This window comes from Leptopilina heterotoma, unplaced genomic scaffold (assembly GCF_015476425.1).
Source record: "Leptopilina heterotoma isolate Lh14 unplaced genomic scaffold, ASM1547642v1 Lhet_206, whole genome shotgun sequence".
NCBI classification, from domain to species: Eukaryota; Metazoa; Arthropoda; class Insecta; order Hymenoptera; family Figitidae; genus Leptopilina; species Leptopilina heterotoma.
Window position 1 is genome coordinate 1,598,222 of NW_025110922.1, and position 20,874 is coordinate 1,619,095.

At 24.5% G+C, this 20,874-nt stretch overlaps 2 protein-coding genes, 1 long non-coding RNA gene and 1 pseudogene across 3 annotated transcripts; 3 read left to right on the plus strand and 1 right to left on the minus strand.

Annotated features, from left to right (window-relative positions):
- Nucleotides 1-160: 160 nt before the first annotated feature.
- On the minus strand, nt 161-2,154 carry LOC122501292. The gene is made up of 3 exons (XR_006301555.1): nt 1,675-2,154; nt 870-1,105; nt 161-602 (listed from the first exon to the last, which is right to left on the minus strand). It is a non-coding gene; the product is annotated as an uncharacterized LOC122501292 (long non-coding RNA).
- Nucleotides 2,155-2,716: 562 nt separating this feature from the next.
- Nucleotides 2,717-3,184, plus strand: LOC122501194. The gene is made up of 3 exons (XM_043610489.1): nt 2,717-2,892; nt 2,973-3,128; nt 3,173-3,184. Exons 1-3 carry the CDS (start codon nt 2,797-2,799, stop codon nt 3,182-3,184), a joined length of 264 nt encoding a protein of 87 aa, XP_043466424.1. The 5' UTR covers nt 2,717-2,796.
- Nucleotides 3,185-5,732: 2,548 nt separating this feature from the next.
- LOC122501195 lies at nt 5,733-7,922 on the plus strand (annotated as a pseudogene).
- A 1,327-nt stretch (nt 7,923-9,249) lies between these two features.
- LOC122501197 lies at nt 9,250-20,374 on the plus strand. Its single transcript, XM_043610490.1, has 5 exons — nt 9,250-9,274; nt 9,412-9,675; nt 10,514-11,003; nt 19,137-19,236; nt 20,165-20,374. Exons 1-5 carry the CDS (start codon nt 9,250-9,252, stop codon nt 20,372-20,374), a joined length of 1,089 nt encoding a protein of 362 aa, XP_043466425.1.
- Nucleotides 20,375-20,874: the final 500 nt, after the last annotated feature.

Consider the following 20,874-nt stretch of genomic DNA (forward strand, 5'->3'; position numbering starts at 1 on the left):
TTCCCATGGAAATAATATTCAATTGAATATTTAGCGATTTTTTTAATTCTTAATCTCAATGTGAGAAAAATAAAAGAACAGAAAAGAAAAATACAAAGAAATATTTAAATATTGATTTTTTGAGGTTATGTTTTTTCACTAATAAATTTTTTAAAAAAAGTACAATAATAACAAATTTATTTTAAATTATCGTCAAAAATGACAATTGTGGGTGAACGTAAAATTCTCCTATTTCAATATGAACTAAAATATTTTCATCACTGCCACCGACAATTATTATAGATAATTCTCAAACATTCCAATACATCTTCAAACATGCCAATACTGAGAATATTTTTTATCGAATATTTCAATAATAATTTCTCACTTAATAAACTTAAATAGAGATCGGAAATTATTTTCACTATTTCAAAATCTGGTTTTGTGGCACTAATAAATGAGAGTTTTATATACGATTTCGATTGTATGCGTTTTTTGTTTAGTAAACTTTTCAGATTTATTTTTTAAAATAAAAAGAAGAGTTTTCAAAGATTTTCTTTTACATCTTTTTCCGCAATTTGTCAACTGGCGAGGGCAAAAAGTGCGAAGACCATCCATCGAATCTAAAAAAATTTATTTATTTAAACATTTTTTTTTTTTAATTTTTTTAAATTTAAATTGAAATCTTGTTTAAATTAAAATGTAATTAAACTACCGTTAACTAAAAGGGCTTACGCGTGACTTTCGTTGGCCCCGTGTTCAGTGAGTCTCCTCTATTCAAGGGGCCAACGAAATCCGTGCGTGATTACACAAGAAACTAAAGTTCCGAATTTTTTGATTTGAAATAATTTGATAACAATATTATTATTATTATTATTATATATATATACCTGATTATGAACAAACGATTTTTATCGAAATTTAATATGCCAGAAATCAAAATTTTCCACGCATGAAACAAACGGAAATAGAGGAGTTGCCTTTTCCAGTACTATTTCATACGAAATATCGTCAATAGACTTTTTCTTATTTGTCTTTATCTTCAAATGAAAATGTTTGAAAATTATGTAGTCCAATGAAATATTTTAATCCACTTTCAAGTTTCTCGATATCGAATTTGTGAAATCTGTAAGTAAAGGAAAAAAAGTTTTTAAATATTGAATTTTAATAAAAATAAAAATTGAATTTAAAAATTAATTACAACATATTTAAAAAATTGAAAATTAAATCTAAAAATTTAAGAACTGAATTTTATATTACTTTAATTCAATTATTTAATTTTACATTCAATTCTTAAATTTTTATATTCAGTTTTTAAGTTTTTAATGTTTTAAAACTTTATTAAAATTGAATAATTGAAATTAAATGATACAATTTATTTATAAAATTTTAATTATGTCAATTTTTTAATGAACTTTTAATTATTTTCTTAATAAATAATAACATTCTTTATGAAGAATTTAATTATGTTTGATAAATATTAAATATTTTAAAAAGAATTCAATTATTTTTAATAAAATTCAACAATGAAATATTTAATTTAAAATTTTGAAAATGCATAATTATTTTAAAATTATTATTAGGATTTTGAAAAATGTTAATAAAATAATAAATTCATATTGTAAAATTCTTTGCAAGAATTCATAATGCTGGAATACAACGAGACTATTAATATAGAATTTTTTTTTTATTTACCTATAAGTTGTACTTTTTGTTCATTTCCGAAATTAATGCCATTCATCGATACAGGTAATAATTTGTTGAAACTAATTAAATAGAACAGTAGGGCATTTCCACGAAAAAGCGTCTGGGCGTCACTATGATTAAATAAACCATCTGTTTTCTAATTATTATTAAATAAATTTTTTTTACAGCATAATGTATTTAAAGCTATACTATTCTTATGTGGTGACGCACTATTTTAATAATATACTTAATATTAGTGGAATAAACAATGTTTATTAATTGTGAGGTTATGTCGCACTGTGTTATTGAAAAATTAACCCATCTTTCTTTTTTGGGAAAAATGTGTTATGGACGTTATGGAGAGTTCACCTTCACACAAGTGCAAAATGTATGTATGTATAAAACATATATTAGACCTGTATCCGCAGTGGCGGATCCAAACAAGGTTTCTTTTGGGGTTGACACATCCATTCAAAAGAAATGAAACCAATATAATGTTGTCTCTTTCTATCTCATAGGAATATTCGATTCTTGGGGGGCCAAGCACCCGTGGCCCCAACTTTGGATCCGCCACTGATTCAAGGACGAAAGTTGGATGAGCAACGCCATGACAAATGGCGCGATTTTAAAAGTTTCAATAAATTGAATTGTTTATTGTGCTAATATAATAATTCAAATAAAAAACTTAAAAAAAAAATATTATTCCAGAAGCAAAATTAATTTTTAAATAGATATTAATTTAATAAAAATTGTAAAATTAATTAATTTCAACAACTTTTGGTAATTTTTTATTATTAGATATATCCAAGACATTTATGGCGATTAATATTCGTCGTGTGCTTTTCTTCAAAAATCACAATAGAATAAAAAAAAATTATTTCACCCATATTGCAGAAGTGGAATATTGTCGATATGTAGTCACTGATCGGTGGATAAAAATTTACCAGAATTGATGAAATTTTTATGACAACGAACAATGAAACTATATACATTTCCAGAAAGTTTCGATTTTTATATATATTGCATATAAAGTATTATAAATATAATAAAAAATAAAATCAGTTAATTTAATTTTTCTCAAAAATTGTTTAACTTCTTTTTCAGTACATAAGTCATCCAAATCGTCTTTCAATGTTACCAGCAATTATATTTATACTAATATTCTTTCTGTTCCAAGCAGGAAGTTTTTACATTTATTGTCATTGTGCAGAAATGTTGCAAGTAGAAGTAATGAAACAAAAAAATATTATTATTACAACAGTAAAAATATAAGAATAAAAAATTCTAAAATCACAAATTTTTTCCAGAGTTATGCATTCGCCGACACGGCTTACGAAACTGAATGGTTTAATTTGCCTTCGAAGGAAGCAAAATGTCTTCTGCTATTAATGCAGAGTGGTCATAAACCAGTTGAAATCACAGCCGGAAAATTTTGTATTCTTAATTTTATGATGTTTGGAAGTGTGAGTTTTGTTAATTTTTTTTCAAATAAACAATATATTTGCAGTGTATTCACTAAATATATAAATATTTTTTATTTTTAAAAAAATATTTTTTAAAATAAGGCAAATATAATATCAAATATTTTTTATTTTTAACCCTTGTGTATTTGGACTTATAGATTATCAAAACATCACTCGGATATTTGTCATTTCTGATAACGATGAAAAAATAAATAGAAATTAAAAATTACAATTAAATTGAAAAAAAAACAGATTTCACTTATTTAGAAAATGATGAATTACATTTTTGACTACTTACGTTGTAATGTAAAAACAGTTAAAACTTGAATAAATATAATTATACAATATTGAAAATTTACTTCTTTCTCCATCATATCATTTTGTTTTCATATTTATTCATTTTTTTGTATTCAATTATTATACTCTTCTTTTTCAGGTTCATTACTTTTTTCTTATATTAAATTTAAATTCAAATTTTTTGCTATGAACCAAACTGGTAAAATTTTATTACAGGACGTAAATTAAAATATTCTCAACACATTTTTTTAAGTAAAAGATATTTGAACTGTTAATGTTACAATAGTTGAAATTTTTTATATTTTTTATCTTTTTGTATGTAAGAAACATCACATACGAAATCTCAGAGGAGACAAACGAAGAGAAATAAAAATCGAAACAAAAAAATATTATTGCGCATGCACAAAAGTATAATTTCTTAATGGACATCATTACATTATTATCTATGGTTACATATTCTTGACTACCGCATTAATGCAAAATGACTCATTAGTTAACTTTTATAGAAATAAAATTTTTTTCCTATTCTTTTCCGATCTTTACTTAAAAAAATAGAAGTCTGATACTTTGTCTTTGGTTTAATTCAACTTTACGTTTTTATTTCTTTTTATTTTACATTATCTGGAAAATAATTTTCAATTTTATCCAAAAATACCACTGTATTTTTAAAAAACTATTGTATTCTTAAAACACCACTGTATTTTTAAAATACCATTGTGAAAATTTTTTATAATGACATGTTATAAATTTTTAATTGTTCAATATCAAATTGTTTCTTATCAAAAAAATTGTTTTCATTTATAACAAAAGTGTGAATATTAATTATTATATCTACATTGGATAAAAAATGAATCAAGAGTTTGGTACGTTAACGTATGAGAATTGAAAACTGTAAAAATTTTGATAGTCAATGTCTGAAAAAAATTTTTACATTCAAAACTGCAAAAAAAGATTTTAAATATATGTAAAATTTCAAAAAATTTTTCAAAAAAGCCAATTCAGGGTTGCCACAAAAATTTTATTTTATTTCTCCCTATAATTGTTCCTGATTTCCAGACAAAATTTTGACTTTTTCCCTGACCATAAAGAATAATTCACTTTAAAAATGATTATTTGAAAACATCAATAATTTCTTTTTTAAATAAATATTTAAACATTATTATTTTTCCACAGGACTTGAGATTTTCAATAATTATTTTCATCATTTCAATTCAATTATTATTTTATAAAATTTTTAACTAATTAATTAATTAATTTTTAATTAATTTAAACTAATTAATTTTTAACTAATTCTTTTTAAAATCTACTTTTAATAATTTTTTTTTTTTTTGAAAAAGAATTCCTAAAAAGAATTATGAAAGTAATGGAAATATAGCGAAGAAATTTAAAAAAAAAATTTTGGAAATAATTGAATTCCTGTGGAATGTTTATTATTTAATGAAAAGAAAATTAAATGTTTGCGTAAAAATTTATCAAAAAAATAAAAAAAAAAAAAAAAAAAATTTAAATTTAAAAAAAAAAAATTTTTAATTTAAAAAATTTTTTTTCTAATTAAATTCTTTTGGAAATAATTTTATTAAAATAGTAGATATTAAAAAATCATTAAATTGAGGAAAATTTTTGAAAATAATTGAATTTCGGAGAAGAATTTTATTATTTATAAAGATAATTGAAATTTTGACGTGAATTTTTAGAAATTTTTAAACATAATTGAATTTTTGCGAAGAATTTTATTACTTCTGAAAATATAATTGAATTTATAACTTTTCCAAAATTCAATTTCTTTTATTATTTTTAACTAAAATTCTTCTATAAAAATTCATTATTGTTAATAATTAATTAAATACAATACTGAAACATTTAATTAATTTCAGAAGAATTTGAATTATTAAAATTTGTCAAAAATCTAAGTTCTTTAAAATTTCTAATTAAATTCATTCAAAATTGAAATTTTCTAAAATTTCAAATTGTGTGTCAATCCTGTAATTGAGTTGTAATAGAAAATAGTTCTCACTATACAAAATTTTTATTGGTGACTTCATTTTTATTTGTGTTATCATTAATTATAATTTTTATTTTATTGAATTCATTGAATTTATTGAATTTATTGAATTTATTAAATTTATTGAATTTAACGAATTTATTCAATTTTTTTAAGCATTGGAAATTCTGACAAAATACACTCGCTTTAGTTTAACAGCATTCGGTGCTTGGCCAAAAATAGAAAATGAAAAAGTTAGCAAATGCTTGTTTATCTGTTGCTTTTTGTATGTACTTTTCTTTTTATTCCTACCTCAAACTATTAAAATGCTTCAAGTTTGGACTAATTTTGATCTTTTGAGCAATGTCCTCTGCACTGCAGAGTTGACATTTTTCATCGCTATAACAAAGATGGTTGTGATTTTTGCCAGCAAGGATAGTACGTATTTTTGAATTTTGAAATCGTTTTTCAAATTTTTATTCGCATTTTTATAGTTTATATCCACGTTAGTAAAAAGTTATCAAAATTAAAAAATAGAAACTTTGAAAAATGTGATTTTTCCATATAAATATTTTTTTCCGTGTAGGAAAAATATTTATAAATATTTATTAATTGACTTTTTCTTTTTCTGTTTTTTTTTTAATTTCGTGACAATTTTTCCAGAAATGACAATAATTTACAACAATATGATTGAACATTGGAACAAAATTAAAGATGAAAAAGAATTGAGCATAATGATGGAGAATCGTCGACGAGGGAAAAAATTTGCAACGATTTGCGTCGTTTTGGCGTATTCAACAGTACATGGTCGTGTTTTTCAGTGGATTGTGGAAAATTTGAATAATTGGAAGAGTCCTGATTATTATAAAAATTACACTCTATTAGTTGAAGCATATTTTCCCTTTTAATGGAACTATAGTCCAATTTTTGAAATAACATGCTTGGTACAATACATCGGAATTATTTGTTCAACATTGTCCAATTGTGGAACCGATTGTTTCTTCAGTCAAATTACTTTTCATTTTGTTGGACAGTATCAAATTCTACGTGTAAAACTTGCTGAACTCATCAAAAATATAAGCAATAATACATCAAAGTTGGAATTTAAGGAGAAATTTAAATTTATTTTGTGCACTCATTGTCATATTATGAGGTGATTTTTCTTCAGAATAAAAAGAAAATCTTAATTTAAGATAAAAGATTTTTTTATTCACTAACAAAAAACAATATATTTGAATCAAACATATAATTATTTTTGTTCTACAGTCAATCGAAAATTATTTTTTAACTAAACATAATAATCTTAATTCAACACATAGATAATAAAGTTTGATTCCATAAAAATTACGTTTAATTCAATTATAAAATATGTTTTAATTCAAACATTTTTTTTTCGTTAGCTACTTATTTATAATTAAATTTTTTTTTCTTATTGTCTGTTATTATTCTTTATAATACTATCAAAAATATGTATATGTCTGTATATAATTTTATATATAATTAAAAATATATTCCCCTAAACAGCTGTATTGAGATATTAGAAAGCTCCTTCAATGTAATGTTTCTGATTCAATTACTCTGTTGCTCATTTCATTTTGTTTTCAAGCTTATTTTTTTATTTTGGTAAGTGTAAATTTTCTACTACGTTTAGAAAACTATTTTCTTTTAATAAAAAATTTTTATTTCGGAAAAAACTAAACAAAATTAAAAAATTTACTAACTTTTTCTGCGTAAAAAAAATTAATAAAAATAGATCAAAATAATGCTTAAATTGAATAAAATTATAAATATAAATATATGTTTTTCAGTTCGTAACAGACGAAAATGCAAAATCAATGCTACCATCAATTATGTTCATACTGATATTTTTCATGTTCCAAGCAGGAAGTTTTTACATTTACTGTCATTGCGCAGAAATGTTACAAATAGAAGTAATTTTCAAATAAATTAAAAATATAACAAAAATATATTTGTAATATATTTTTGCATAACAATAATTTTTTTTTAGAGTTTTGCGTTCGCAGAATCTGTATATGAATCAGAATGGTTCAATTTATCTGCTCAAAGAGCAAAATATCTTTTTCTACTAATGTTAAGAGGCCACAAACCAGTGTCTATAACTGCTGGAAAATTTTGTGTCATCAACTTCATGATGTTCGGTAGAGTGAGTTATAAATATTTTTCACTAACTCCCAAATAAATAATTATTAATAATATATTTTAATTTAATTTTAATTAATTAACTTATTTAATTTTAATTTACAAATATCATAGCGAAATTATTTTTATTAATAACAGAGATTTTATTAAAATTCCAGATTATGAAAACGTCTATTGGTTATTTATCATTCCTAATAACAATGAAAAGATAAATTCTCAACAAATCTGCAAAGCGCAGTAAAACAAAAAAATTAATTTGCTTCTTTATAAATATTTTACATAATATGTTTTTTTCTTTCTTCATTTATTTATTTGAATATTAATTAATAATTTCTAAATATTGTCAACAGGGATAATTTTGAAAAAAAAAATGTTACTACCGAAAATTTTTTCTCTGTAAAAATTGTTTTTACATTTTTCCAATAAATTATTCAAAATACTTTTCTATAAAGAAACAATACACATTTAATAAATATTTTTCACTAAAAAAATCAACTTTTTTGTTTTTACTTCTAAATTTATACAGTGAACAAAAATTTATTTGTTATATTTATTTCTTTTAAGTCACTTATCTCTCTAAATTTGAATTAGTAAAAATGTTTACAAACTTGAATAAGTGACTGAATTTTTGCTTTTGAATTATAGTAAATTTGACGAATAAATTAGTAGAAATTACTATTTATTAAGAAATTTAAGTACATTTTACTAAAAAATGAAATGAATTTTTATTAGTAAAATTTACTAGTTCAAAAGAAAGAAGTCATAGTCACTAAAACAAATTAGTAAACATTTTTATTGATTTAAATTAAGAGAGATGCACTTTATATATATAAATTTCACATTTTTAAGCAAAAATGTTGAATGATAAAATATTTATATTAAAATTTATTTTCTATTACACAAATTTATTTATATGACACCTTTTGTTGCAAAAGAAATAGATTCATTAAATTATCTTTCCTTTTTTTAACTTTCAACCTTTCAACACTTTTATTCCGCTTTTTCTCTTTTCATATAAAAAATCCAGAGAGAAGTACTAATACATTTCACGTCTAAAATCTACTCGCGGCGACAAACGATAGAAAATGAAAATTCAAAGAAAAATATCCACTGCGCCTGCGCAAAAATATGTAACAAGGTTCATTAATTTCTAATAAGTTGCTGCATTGAACAGAACTTATAATAATACCAAAATGATTCCTTATTACCTAAATTAGAGATAAACTTTCATGCTTCCTTATTCTTTTGTAATTTCCCTGAAAATTTATAACTTCAATTATTTTATGTCGCGGCTTATTTATAATATAGCTACAATGTTTCTAAATCTTTTACATTTTACATATTGTTCCATAAAACTTTTAATTTTACTCAATCGCTACGTGGAAATTCATTATTTTTTTTTCTTTTTAATAAGACAGTAGAATGTAACGATCTTTTTTTTTCTTTCTTCCTTGCGATAACAATCAGTTTTACTTGAAGAAATTTTGTATCTTTTTTGTATTTTTATATCTTTGTCATAACTGCGGAAAAGGAATTTAAACTAAGTTAAAAGAATTTAAATTAAAGGAATTTGAATTACATTAAACTAAATTATTGGAATTTAAACTAAATTAAATTAATACAAATTAATATAAATAGATATATAAAATAAATAACAAAAATAGAAAAACTCAAATACAAGAAATGAAAAAATCATTAAAAACTAAGGGTAAACATAAAGCAACGAAATAAATTACACTTTTGACAACGAGAAAATTAATTAATTAATTAATTAATTAATTAGTTCGAATTTAATTTGGTTTTTTGATTATAATATTTTTAATTAATTGTTAAAAATATTTCAAGATAACTACTTGGAAGATCTCACTTTTTTCTCTCGAATAAGCCTCAGCACTTTCGGAGCCTGGCCTAGTCAAAGTGAAAAAATATCAAGAACTTTTTTTACTATTAGTCTATTCTTTCTACTATTCGGTGTGACTATTCCTCAATTCTTTCGATTGTTTCAAGTTTGGCGCGATTTGGATCGTTTGAGTAATGTTTTGTGTACAGCAGAATTGCCATTCATTGTGGGAATAATAAAAATGATTGTCCTTTATCTCAATAAACAAAGTTTGTATCAAATTTATATTAAAGAAACATCAATTTCGTTTGACATAAAGTTCAATTGACATTTATGTCAAATGAACATAATACATAAAACATAACAGAAATTATGTTAAATAAGTTTTATGTCAAAGGAAACTTATGTTAAATGAACTTCAGTTCATTTAACATAAATTTCCTTTGACATAAAACTCATTTAACCTAATTTCCATTTGCCATAAAAGTAGCTTGATATAAATTTCAATTAACACAGATTTAATTTGTCAATTAAAATAATTTTACTTAAAATTTATTTGACATAAAATTCGTTTGACATAAACTTCATTTGACATAAAGTTCATTTTACATTTATGTCAAATGAACATAATACATAAAAAAAATAACAGAAATTATGTTAAATGAGTTTTATATGTCAAAGGAAATTATGTTAAATGCGTTTTATGTCAAAGGAAATTGATGTTAACTTTAGTTTAACTTTAGTTCATTTAACATAAATTTCCTTTGACATAATTTAACTCATTTAACATAATTTATATTTACCATAAAAGTAACTTGAAAATCATTTGACTTAAAATTTATTTGACAATTAAAATCATTTTACTTAGTTTGACAGTCAAAATCATCTTCCTTAAAACTTATTTGACAGTCAAAATTATTTGACATGAAATTCATTTGACAAAATCTTCATTTGACATAAACTTCATTTAACATAAAATTCATTTGACATAAACTTCATTTGACAAAAACTTCATTTTCCATAAACTTCATTTGACATAAAACTCAAATAATAATTTACATAAAATAATTTTAATTTAATTTCAAAACCTAATTCACGTTATTACAGAAATTTTGACTCTTTACGCTTACATGATGCACGATTGGAAGAGAAAAGAAAGCAATGAAGAATTAGAAATAATGATAAAGAATGGTCGTCAGGGGAGGAAATATTCACTGATATGCATAATAACTGGTCACATGACAGTCATTGTTCATGGTATACAATGCATTCTGGCAAACATATCAATGTGGAATAGTCCGGAGTATTATAAAAATTATACACTATATGTTGACGCTTATTTTCCATTCACATGGAACTATAGTCCAACATTTGAGTTTTTATGTTGTTTCGAGTACATCGGAGCAACTTGTGCGACATTTGCCATCAGTGGAACGGACAGCATCTATTGTCAAATATCATTTCACTATGCCGCACGATATCAGATTTTACGCCTAAGACTCAAGCGTCTTATTGAAAATTTTAATACATTCAAATGTGATTCCGAGTTCAATGCGGAATTTGGCAAAATTATAACCATTCACTACGATATCAATAGGTCATTTATGTTCTTAATTATTACATGGTTGCCACAAAATCTAGATTTCAAAATTCCAGGCTTTTTCCAGGTTTTCCAGGTTAAAAATATTAAAAATTCCAGGTTAAAATTTAGGAATTATTTGTGATGAAAAAACAAGTATTTTACAAAACTGCATTTTTATGTTTATTTTTCTGAAAGTGATACTTTTGATATTCGATTTTTCAATATATTTTTTTAAAATTATATGGTTTTTTCTATTGAAACTACTTTATTTCATACTCAATAGTAAGAATTTAAGTTGCGCAAAATTAATTTGAAAATAATAAAGTCTTTCTTCTTTGAATTTTACTCGGGCCAATATGTAAAATTTGAATATTTATAAAAGCAATAATCAAAAATAAAAGCAATCAGACCATTAACTTTATTCTAATGTGCATTTACATTTTTTTAGAATATTTTTAATGTATAAAAACATAATTAATCATCGTGAAGTAATTTTAACTTAAACGGAAGACAAAATTTAAACATTTTTATCACATATAAAACGGAGGTCAAAAAATTTTTAAAATGCACATAATGATAGAAAAAACATTGTATTTTCTGGCACTATTTTTAAAAAATTTCTAAGAGTTTGAAAAAAACCATAAAAATTTAGTTTTCTTATAGAACTCCTATTGGAGACATGTTAAAAAGACTTTAAAGATGAAATTATTTTAGCCATTGTATAAATTCAGTTAAATAAAATTGTTTAATTTTTTTAATGATAAGTAAGTGCTAAATTTTTTCTATGAAAATGGTTAATAATATTATCAGAGAGTAGATTTTATAAAATTAATCGAGATATCAAAAATGTCACTTTCAGAAGAATCAGCCATAATTAGCACATTGAAGTCATGTCTAAATTAAATAATTTTCATCTTCAAACTTTGTTTAAAATCTTGAACAAAAAGCAACTGGTAACAAAAAATTTTGACAATCGTAATACTAATAAAGATATAAAATCCTATTTTTCACAGTTTTATTTAATAATTAAAAGGAAAAATTAAATTAATTTAATTTAGTCAATAATTAAAAAAAAATTAAATTAATTTAAAGAGAAGATAACATGGAAAAGGAAAATTGCATGTTAACATTTTTAAAGAAAAATAAGGTCTGTGAAGCTGGCCGAACCACTTTTATAAAAATGAATTTAAATTATACCATTAATTAGTGCTCAATTAGTGCTATTTTTGTACCATATTGCCGAATTTAGTGCTCAATGTTTATTTAAAAAAAAACAATGGTTCTGCTGAGTGAACGTTCCGCTGGCCGGACCATAACGAAAAACGCTTTAAAAACGCCAACAGAATATTTATAAATAGCCTATTATTTAGTGCTCAATTAGTGCTCAAAGATTAACAAAATAAAAAATTTTTTTATTAATTATTTATTTAAAAAAAAAAAAATTTTTTGAATGAGTGAGTAATCCGTTATCCAGACCATAACGAAAAACGCAATAAAAACACCAACAAAATATTTATCGATAGCCTATTATTTAGTGCTCAATTAGTGCTCAAAGATTAACAAAATAAAAAATTTTTTAATTAATTATTTATTTAAAAAAAATTTTTTTTCGATTGAGTGACTAATCCGCCAACCGCACCATTACGACAGACACGTCAAAAATCACAACAAAATATTTATCAATACCCTAAAATTTAGTGCTCAATTAGTGCTTAAATATTAACACAATAAAAAATTGTTTATTAATTATTTATTTATAAAAAACATTTCTTCGAAAGAGTGAACACGTTAAAAATGTTTTAAATTCGTTTTATAATTCGTTTTCTTAGCCTATAATTTAGTGCTCAAATAGTGTTCGCAGATTAAGAAAATAAAAAATTTTTTTTATTAATTATTTATTTAAAAGAAAAACTTATTCAAATGAGTGAGCGAACCGCTATCCGCACAATTACGAAAAACACATTAAAAACGCCAACAAAATAGTTATCAATAGCATATTATTTAGTGCTCAATTAGTGCTGAAAGATTAACACAATTCAAAATTTGTTTATTAATTATTTATTTAAAAAACTAACTTATTAGCTTATTACTAACTCAGCGATCCGCTGGCCGGACCATAACGAAAAACACGTTAAAAACGCCAACAGAATATTTACAATTAGCCTATTATTTAGTGCTCAATTAGTGCTCAAAGATTAACACAATTCAAAATTTGTTTATTAATTATTTATTTATAAAAAACATTTCTTTAATAGTTCTAGAGTTCCTGATAGTTTTTAGAAATAGTTCCGGCGATTAAATAGTAAAAAATAAGTTTTTTCATAATAGGGGGCCAACTTCACGCAGTCCCTCACTATTGAAAAAGTGGATTTATAATTAGAGTTTTGAGTTGTTCTAATAGAGTTCTAGAGTTCCCTACATTTTATTCGAATAGTTCAGCCATGTAAAGTTGGCACTACTTTTTTGAAAAATCAAAAATTTTACAAGAGTTCTGGGCACTTTTGCAATAGTTCTAGAGTTCTCTAACGATTATTTAAATAGTTCTGATAATTAACAATAAAAAAAGCGACAATGAAAAATCATAGTGCTAACTTTGCATAGCACTATGATTTTTGCAAAAAAGAGTTCTGACCTAATATTCTGAAAGAGAATAAAGAGTTCTAGAGTTCTTTACTAAAAAAACAAGAGTTCTGCAAAATTTCAAAAGTTATTAACAAATTAAAAAAAGATATGAAAATAATATTTTGCAAGTTCTGAATAGAGTTCTGGCATCGTTGCGAAGAGTTCTATAAGTATGTCTAATGACATTTTGTTCTAAATCCAAAATCAAAAAAGTTACGGGACTATGAAGTTTTCTAAAATTTTCAAAATTTAAAATTCAGTGTTCTGAGAGTTTTGTAAAGAGTTCTGGCATCGTCATAAAGAGTTGTATAAGTATTTCTTGTGACATTTTGTTTTAAATCCAAAATCAAAAAAGTTACAGGACTTTGAAATTTTCAAAATTTTAAAATTCAGAGTTCTGAGAGTTCTGAAAAGAGTTCTGGCATCATCATAAAAAGTTCTATAAGTATTCCTAATGACATTTTGTTTTAAATCCAAAATCAAAAAAGTTACAGGACTTTGAAGATTTCAAGAAATTAAAAAAATTAAAAATTCAGAATTCTGAGAATTTAATGTTTAATAATTTTGGGACAATCATGTTGCACTTTCCTCAAACAGTTAAGTCCTGTAACTTTTTTGATTTTGGATTTAAAACAAAATGTCATTAGGAATACTTATAGAACTTTTTATGATGATGCCAGAACTCTTTTCAGAACTCTCAGAACTCTGAATTTTAAAATTTTGAAAATTTATAAAAATTTCAAAGTCCTGTAACTTTTTTGATTTTGGATTTAAAACAAAATGTCACTAGAAATACTTATACAACTCTTTATGACGATGCCAGAACTCTTTACAAAACTCTCAGAACTCTGAATTTTAAATTTTGAAAATTTTAGAAAACTTCATAGTCCCGTAACTTTTTTGATTTTGGATTTAGAACAAAATGTCATTAGACATACTTATAGAACTCTTCGCAACGATGCCAGAACTCTATTCAGAACTTGCAAAATATTATTTTCATATGTTTTTTTAATTTGTTAATAACTTTTGAAATTTTGCAGAACTCTTGTTTTTTTAGTAAAGAACTCTAGAACTCTTTATTCTTTTTCAGAATATTAGGTCAGAACTCTTTTTTGCAAAAATCATAGTGCTATGCAAAGTTAGAACTATGATTTTTCATTGTCGCTTTTTTTATTGTTAATCATCAGAACTATTTAAATAATCGTTAGAGAACTCTAGAACTATTACCAAAGTGCCTAGAACTCTTGTAAAATTTTTGATTTTTTAAAAAAGTAGTGCCAACTTTACATGACTGAATAGTTCTGATAATCCGAAGTCATAAAAAAATAATTGAAAACACGAGAATTTTTCAAAAAATCTAAAATGTTACGTTACAAGAGTTCTAATTAGAGTTCCGTTAGCCCCCCATCTAGATCAATAAAAAACTCTTATAACAATTTTTTCAAAACCTAAAAACTACAAAACTACAAGACTTTTATGTTTTAAAAGAAATTTTTTTTTTTTTCAATTGAAAGTTCTATGAGTTCTAATCAGATTTCTGTGAGCCCCCAATACTGTTCGATAAAATAACTATAATAGGTAACAATTTTCTTAAGACCCAAAAACTACTGAATTACAAGACTTTAAAGTTTCAAAAAAATTCATTATTTTGTTAAATTTAGAGTTCTAAGAGTTCTGATGAGAGTTCTGCGAGCCCCCAATAGTGTTCGATAAAAAACCCTGAAACCAATTTTTTCAAAACCTAAAAACTATTAAACTACAAGACTTTTATGATCAAAAGAAATTTGGTTTTTTTAAATTGAAAGTTCTATGAGTTCTAATCAGAGTTTTGTGAACCCCAAATCTTCAGACAACTACCAATTGCTTGGTCAATAAGCTTTGTTTTACATATATAATTACGCACCATTATGTATATCAACCTAAAAAGAACAATTAAACACTTTTTTAAAATTTGCAATGGCATTAACAGGATTTTACCGTGCCGTATTATCTCTATAACTATCCTTGCCCCTTGAGCGCATATTTCAGTTTTTTCTAAATTTTAAGGAACGACGTGAATTAATTTGAAAATAAATACAATATTCGTGTTCAGCAGGAAATTCCACTCCGAAAAACACTTACGTAAATAAATATTCTGAAACTCTAATATAGAAAACAATATGATAAACATAACGTTGACATTTTAGCAAAATAGACTATTTTCAAAAATAAACTCCTAACTTCGCAAATGGTGACAGATTGACTTCCAATTTTTACTATCATCTTTTGGTGTTAAAATGCGAATATACCATGAATTACTCGATTTTTGAGCATAAGCAAAAACTTACTATCCTTGCCCCATCCTCCCCTGTATAAAAAAATAAAAGTAAAAAAATATATAAAAATTTTAATAAACTATAAAAATTAAATTCATCAGCTAATGTCAGGGTATTTATTGACATTTGATTTTACCAAAAATTATCATACTGATGTCAGATTAACCCCTTAAGTTGTAGTTAAATAAAAGTCAAATTACACATAGATTATGACGTAACTAAATGAGAGAGTAAAAAATGAAACGTCAAAATTAGGTCAAAATGATAGGTGTAAGAGCAAACACAATTATAAAATTACCTTACATTGTTAGGTCAGATGGCAAACTTCACCTCATCATTAAGTCTGCGCGCGGAAATTGTTTGACAAATTTTGACGTCTAGGTCAAAACTGCCCTCAAACTTGACCTAAATTTTTAGGGTAGCGGGAATTCTTTGTCAAATTTTGATGCGTAGGTCAAAACTGCCCTCAAAATTGACCTACATTTTGAGGGTAGCGAAAATTGTTTGTCAAATGTTGACGTCTAGGTCAAAACAGTCCTCAAAATTGACCTAAATTTTGAGGGGAAAACTACAGGTCAACTCTTGACCTGTAGGTCAAAAAATCTTGAAACAGCGGCGGCGATATCTTTTTGTAATATAGAGAGATAATATTATATAATATATTATTATATATTATAATCAGCGACCCTAGAAACCTTAAGGTACCAAGTTTCATAAAAATCTATTAAAAATTTTTTCAACAAACTTTTGGCCCGAACAGTGGAAATCTCGTTGATAGCCAAGGGGTTAATTTGTTAATAACTTTCGAAATTTTGCAGAACTCTTGTTCTTTTGGTAGAGAACTGTAGAACTCTTTATTCTCTTTCAGAATATGAGAACAAAACTCTTTTTTGCATAAATAATACTTCTATGCAAAGTTAACACCAAGTTTTTTCATTGTCGCTTTTTTTGTCAATCATCAGAACTATTTAAATAATAATCGTTATAGAACTCGAGAACTATTGCTAAAGTGCCCAGAACTCTTGTTAAAATTTTGATTTTTTTAAAAAGTAGTGCCAACTTTACATGACTAAGTGTTTGAACTTATTCAATTATTCAAAAACAAATTAATTTCAAACCTTAAAGTCTTGTAATTCAGTAGTTTTTGGGTTTTGAGAAAATTGTTATTAGGGTTTTTTCTCGAACTCCATGGGTGGCTCACGGAACTCTGATCAGAACTACAAGAACTCTTAATTTAAAAAAAACAAATTTTTTTGAATCTTCAATGTCTTGTAGTTCAGTAGTTTTTAGGTTTTGAAAAAATTCTTATTAGGGTTTTTTATCAAACACTATTGGGGGTTCACAAAACTCTGATTAGAACTCATAGAACTTTCAATTTAAAAAAACCAAATTTCTTTTGAAACATAAAAGTCTTGTAGTTTAATAGTTTTTAGGTTTTGAAAAAATTGGTTTCAGGGTTTTTTATCGAACACTATTGGGGGCTCGCAGAACTCTCATCAGAACTCTTAGAACTCTAAATTTAACAAAAAAATGAATTTTTTTGAAACTTTAAAGTCTTGTAATTCAGTAGTTTTTGGGTCTTAAGAAAATTGTTACCTATTATAGTTATTTTATCGAACAGTATTGGGGGCTCACAGAAATCTGATTAGAACTCTTGTAACGTAACATTTTAGATTTTTTGAAAAGGAAGGGAACTCTAGAACTCTATTAAAACAACTCAAAACTCTAATTATAAATCCACTTTTTCAATAGTGAGGGACTGCGTGAAGTTGGCCCCCTATTATGAAAAAACTTATTTTTTACTATTTAATCGCCGGAACTATTTCTAAAAACTATCAGGAACTCTAGAACTATTAAAGAAATGTTTTTTATAAATAAATAATTAATAAACAAATTTTGAATTGTGTTAATCTTTGAGCACTAATTGAGCACTAAATAATAGGCTAATTGTAAATATTCTGTTGGCGTTTTTAACGTGTTTTTCGTTATGGTCCGGCCAGCGGATCGCTGAGTTAGTAATAAGCTAATAAGTTAGTTTTTTAAATAAATAATTAATAAACAAATTTTGAATTGTGTTAATCTTTCAGCACTAATTGAGCACTAAATAATATGCTATTGATAACTATTTTGTTGGCGTTTTTAATGTGTTTTTCTTAATTGTGCGGATAGCGGTTCGCTCACTCATTTGAATAAGTTTTTCTTTTAAATAAATAATTAATAAAAAAAATTTTTTATTTTCTTAATCTGCGAACACTATTTGAGCACTAAATTATAGGCTAAGAAAACGAATTATAAAACGAATTTAAAACATTTTTAACGTGTTCACTCTTTCGAAGAAATGTTTTTTATAAATAAATAATTAATAAACAATTTTTTATTGTGTTAATATTTAAGCACTAATTGAGCACTAAATTTTAGGGTATTGATAAATATTTTGTTGTGATTTTTGACGTGTCTGTCGTAATGGTGCGGTTGGCGGATTAGTCACTCAATCGAAAAAAAATTTTTTTTAAATAAATAATTAATTAAAAAATTTTTTATTTTGTTAATCTTTGAGCACTAATTGAGCACTAAATAATAGGCTATCGATAAATATTTTGTTGGTGTTTTTATTGCGTTTTTCGTTATGGTCTGGCTAACGGATTACTCACTCATTCAAAAAATTTTTTTTTTTTTAAATAAATAATTAATAAAAAAATTTTTTATTTTGTTAATCTTTGAGCACTAATTGAGCACTAAATAATAGGCTATTTATAAATATTCTGTTGGCGTTTTTAAAGCGTTTTTCGTTATGGTCCGGCCAGCGGAACGTTCACTCAGCAGAACCATTGTTTTTTTTTAAATAAACATTGAGCACTAAATTCGGCAATATGGTACAAAAATAGCACTAATTGAGCACTAATTAATGGTATAATTTAAATTCATTTTTATAAAAGTGGTTCGGCCAGCTTCACAGACCTAGAAAAATAACATGTTGAATGAAATTTTTCTTAATATCTTTCATTAACTCAAAAAAATTCCAGAAATTCGTTCAAATTCCATGCTATTTCCAGGTTTTCCAGGTTGTGTGGCAACCATGATTTAATTCTTAATTCGTAATTCTACATTCAAATATCAGCTAAAACTATTAACTTTATATTAAAATTTTATAAGACAAATTATACCAATTGTTATTTTAACTCTAATAATAATAATTTTTTTTCTGTATTAGTTGCATCGAAATAATAGAAAGTAACTTTTATTTGATGTTTCTCGCACAATTAGTTATTAGTGCTCTACAGTTTTGCCTACTAGGTTACTTTCTTGTTTTAGTAAGTAAATTTTCATTACTTTACAGTTTAATGAATGTTTACAGTAAATGAATATATTTCTAACTTCTAATTAGGATATTATACATAATTATTTTTTCAATACATATTTTTCCAAGTTGTTAAAAATTCTTCCAGTACCTGAAACATCCAAACATGTCTCTGGTACCTGATATTCTTTTTATACTGGTATTTTGTGTATATCAAATGGGAAACTTTTATATATTTTGCAATTTAACTGAAATGTTACAAGTGGAAGTAAGATATATGTTATTTTATATTAAATTTTAAAAGTATTTCTTTATCGATTTTTGGTACGTTTTTATGTCTCTGAAGTTGACATCGATGCTCTTCGTAAAAATTTTTTGTTATTTATGGTGTTTTAGAGAAAAAAGTGTCACTAATTTCAACTCCTTAAGTTAACAATTTTTCTTGAGTACTTTTTTAACCTGAAATGGATGAAAAAATGGTTTTAATCTTTTCGGTTTTTGCAAAAAATGTTGTTCGACTCTCAGCTTCGATAACAACTTTAGTGACCTATCCAACTATCTTTATGATTAAATAATTATTTAATCATTAAAATTAGATCTAAAATTTAATGTTTCGTATTATGTGACGTTCAACGGTTTAATGAGTACCTTTCTCAAAAAAAATGTTAAGTAATGCTTACGATTGTATCACTTTTATTAGTGGAGCTTTTTTTAATTTCAGAAAATAAATAATAATTTTTGTTGACTATTTTAAATGTATTAAGGATTTAAATAATATTATTTTTCACTGAGAGTTAAAATATAAAATTATTATACTTTAGATACCGTGGAGAGTCACATATTATTTTAATATTAACATTATTCTAGTATTAATACAATTAATTAATATTAATAGAATAAAATAAGACTTATTCCAATAATAATAAAAATACGTTTTTTAGAGTTTTGAATTTGCAAATACGGCATACGGAAGTGAATGGTATAATTTGCCAATAAGAAAAGCAAAATGCATTATTTTATTAATTCAAGGTGGAAACAAACCTGTAGAAATAACGGCTGGGAAATTTTTCGTTTATAACTTTAAACTATTTGGCAGTGTGCGTTGTAATCATATTATAGTTCAAGTTATTCATCACCTGAAACAAAAATAAAACATATATTAAAAAAATATTAACAAAATATAAACAAAAATATTCAAAAGAAATGAAAACACAAATACAAGAATTAATTTAATTTTAAAAATGTATTTAATTTCAGATTGTGAAAACGTCTCTCGGATATTTATCGTTTTTAATAACCATGAAGAAAAATGAATGAAAGCAGAATAATTCTCCAGTTTATTCAATTACAAATAAAAGATTTGTAACTGTATTATACGTTTAGAATATGTTATTGATAAAAAATAAAATATTTTAACATTTAATATTATCTTTTAAGTAGTACTTCCATTAAAAAATAAAGTGTTTTCCACATTTTAAGGTAACATATCAAAGATCCTCAAGTTCCAAACTTTCAAATGAACGAAATATTTTTTATTAAAAACATTTTTATTTTTTTTATAAATTACTGGATTGTAATAAAAATGTAATAAAAATTTAATATTTAATTTTTACATTTAGAAAATTTATAAATAATTTTTTTTATATTTGAC

Bases quoted from the DNA above. Each gene is read 5' to 3' on its own strand.
- LOC122501194 (XM_043610489.1), top strand. From the start codon at position 2,797: ATGTTACCAGCAATTATATTTATACTAATATTCTTTCTGTTCCAAGCA. The intron at 2,893-2,972 runs GTAATGAAACAA...AATTTTTTCCAG, and splicing joins CAGAAATGTTGCAAGTAGAA to AGTTATGCATTCGCCGACAC.
- LOC122501197 (XM_043610490.1), top strand. From the start codon at position 9,250: ATGAAAAAATCATTAAAAACTAAGG. The intron at 9,275-9,411 runs GTAAACATAAAG...AAATATTTCAAG, and splicing joins AAAATCATTAAAAACTAAGG to ATAACTACTTGGAAGATCTC. The intron at 19,237-20,164 runs GTAAGTAAATTT...TACGTTTTTTAG, and splicing joins TAGGTTACTTTCTTGTTTTA to AGTTTTGAATTTGCAAATAC.